The sequence below is a fragment of the Myotis lucifugus genome, unplaced genomic scaffold (genome assembly GCF_000147115.1).
Source record: "Myotis lucifugus unplaced genomic scaffold, Myoluc2.0 scaffold_377, whole genome shotgun sequence".
NCBI classification, from domain to species: Eukaryota; Metazoa; Chordata; class Mammalia; order Chiroptera; family Vespertilionidae; genus Myotis; species Myotis lucifugus.
The window spans coordinates 859,191-861,525 of NW_005871425.1; the positions used below are offsets into that span (position 1 = coordinate 859,191).

The 2,335-nt window shown below is 49.2% G+C and overlaps 1 protein-coding gene across 2 annotated transcripts in view; it reads right to left on the minus strand.

Moving 5' to 3' along the window:
- Positions 1-1,537, minus strand: part of NRDE2 (NRDE-2, necessary for RNA interference, domain containing) — a 35,726-nt gene extending 34,189 nt beyond the window's left edge. The window contains exon 1 of one of the 2 annotated variants that reach the window (XM_006101676.2): positions 1,367-1,537. In XM_006101676.2, the coding sequence (XP_006101738.1) occupies positions 1,367-1,430 (64 nt within the window). In that variant the 5' untranslated portion in view covers positions 1,431-1,537. Of the gene's footprint in view, positions 1-519; positions 1,285-1,366 lie in introns of those variants that run through there. The other variant, XM_023765118.1, reaches the window with a different exon arrangement.
- Between the last annotated feature and the right edge of the window lie 798 nt (positions 1,538-2,335).

The following is a 2,335-nucleotide window of genomic DNA, read 5'->3' on the forward strand; positions in this document are numbered from 1 at the left end:
TATAATAAAACCCTAATATGCAAATCCACGGGTGGCTATGACACTCACTGACCACCAGGGGGCAGATGCTCAATGCAGGAGCTGCCCCTTGGTGGTCAGAGTGCTCCCACAGGGGGAGCTCTGCTAGCCAGAAGCCAGGCTCAAGGCTGGAGAGCTCAGCAGCAGTGGCAGGAGCCTCTCCCGCCTCCACTGCAGGCCTCCAGGCAATAAGGAGCGAGGGGTCCCAGACTGCACAGGCCGGGCTGAGGGACTCCCCGAGTGCACGAATTGCGTGCATCAGGCCCCTAGTGACATCTATAACATCCTGCCTTGTACTGCTATTTCTTTGTTAAGCACCTACTATTGCTCTCTACATTCAGCAAATACGTAGTGAACATCTACTCTATTTTTGACCTATGCTAGGGGCTAAGTGTGCTACAGTGGACAGACACCGTCCTAACCACATGGAGATTAGAGTCAGTAAAGGATGATCAAAATTACACTAATTATATAAGAAATTACTGACAATTGTTGTATTACCAGAATATAGATGTCAGAGCCATCTGAGAGGATGTAAGAGGTGTCAGATACAACTGGACTCCGCCACATTAAGCGCATGACTTAGACTTCCTGTACGTTACAATTCCCTGTAGGCATACCTCCTATTCCCGAGCTTCCCTGTACTGTGCTTCACAGGTGTCGCATTTTTTAGGAATGGAAGACCCTCCACCAACAAGAATACAACTCGCTTAACTGCGGGGTAGTCTGGGACCAAACTCTCAACATCTCGGAGGCATGCCTGTCAGTGCCTCAATTGTTAACACTGCAGACCTCCAGGGGACGGTTAAGGCTGACATACTACGACATACTACATGTTAGGCCATCACCTGGCACACAGCAGGCTCTCAAAAAATAAATGTTACGTCTATTCCCAGCAGCTGTGCCTGTCGGGAGAGAAACAGTTTGACTGGGCTTGGGGTCCTCATGCCCCAGCTCTCGGCCTGCCTAAAGCCATGAGCCCAATCAGCATCTCAGGAAGAAGTACAACAGGAGGAGGGCACCAGAACACCCAGCATTTGCGCCGGGAGTTTCCTTGACGCGTGGAGCACCATTATCACCACTTTATAGGCGAAGTAACTGAGGCTCAGAGGAAGAATGACTTTATGGAAGTCCCAGCTCCAGGGTCCCTCCGAGGTCTCTCTCCTTCCGTAACTCCAGGACTCGCGCCCCGAAGAAGCCGGGACCCGGACAGGGGCCCTTCCCAGGAGGCTTTGCAGCGCCGCGGGGAACTCTGGGACACAGGTGGACCAACAAATCCAAAGCCGGGGGCGGAGGAACTACGTCTTAAGCCCGCCGAGTGTCTTCTTCGTCCCTTCTGTGCGCTTACCTTTCCTGGCGCTCCCGCTATCGGGAGCCTCACTAACGCCCGCAAAGGCCGGGAACAGCGCCATGGTCGCAGGCCGCACCGCCGTTCCCGGCTACATAAATGGCGCCCGGCGAGCGGACGCCGGTAGTGAGGCCATCGTGGTCGCGGTGCACTCTGGGAAGTGTGGTTTTCCTGACACTCACTCAGGCGGGGCGGGGCGGGGCGGGAAGGGGCGGGGCTGGCAGGGCGGGGCCACTCCCGGTAATTTGGATACCAGCAAGTTTCCGTGAGAACCGTTTAAAAGGCCGAGACTGAGAGTTGGAATTGTTCGGAGCGGGAAATGCTAGGAAGTTGGGATTGCAATTCCACCCCTGAATTCCCACCATCACTTACTAACCGGGTTAAGTTAATCAAACTCGCTAAGCTCTAGTTTCCTTGTCTGCAAAAAGTTTAGAAAATTGAATGAGCAAGGTAAGGTACTTAATTAACATTGTCCCTGGAAAGCACTTAAAAATTAGCTATTATGTGAGTTGTGACTCCAAGTCCAAGGGAAAGCCATGTGGGATATCCAAATTTCAATAAGTTTACCATGTTAAATATCTTAGAAATAGCAAAAAAGAATGCAAGGTCATATCAAGTTCAAGTCTTTGCTAGTTAGAAAATACATTTACCCACCTATGGAGGATGCTTGACTAAAAAACAAAAAAAACAACAACAACAAAACAACTAATCAAGCCTGCTAGAAATATAGGGGATTAAAAAAAAAAAAAGACAATTTAAAGACATCATATCACCTAGACTCAATCAACCAAATCCAGAATATGGGAAATTATAGAAAACAACCCAGTTTCTTCAACGAATCAATGGCACAAGGGGATAGAAGATTGCAATAGATGGAAAGACTTTGGAGACCAAATGCAATACAGTATATGGCCTCATTATGATTCTGATTGTACAAATTGTAAAAAGACCTTTTTTAGGCAAGTGGAG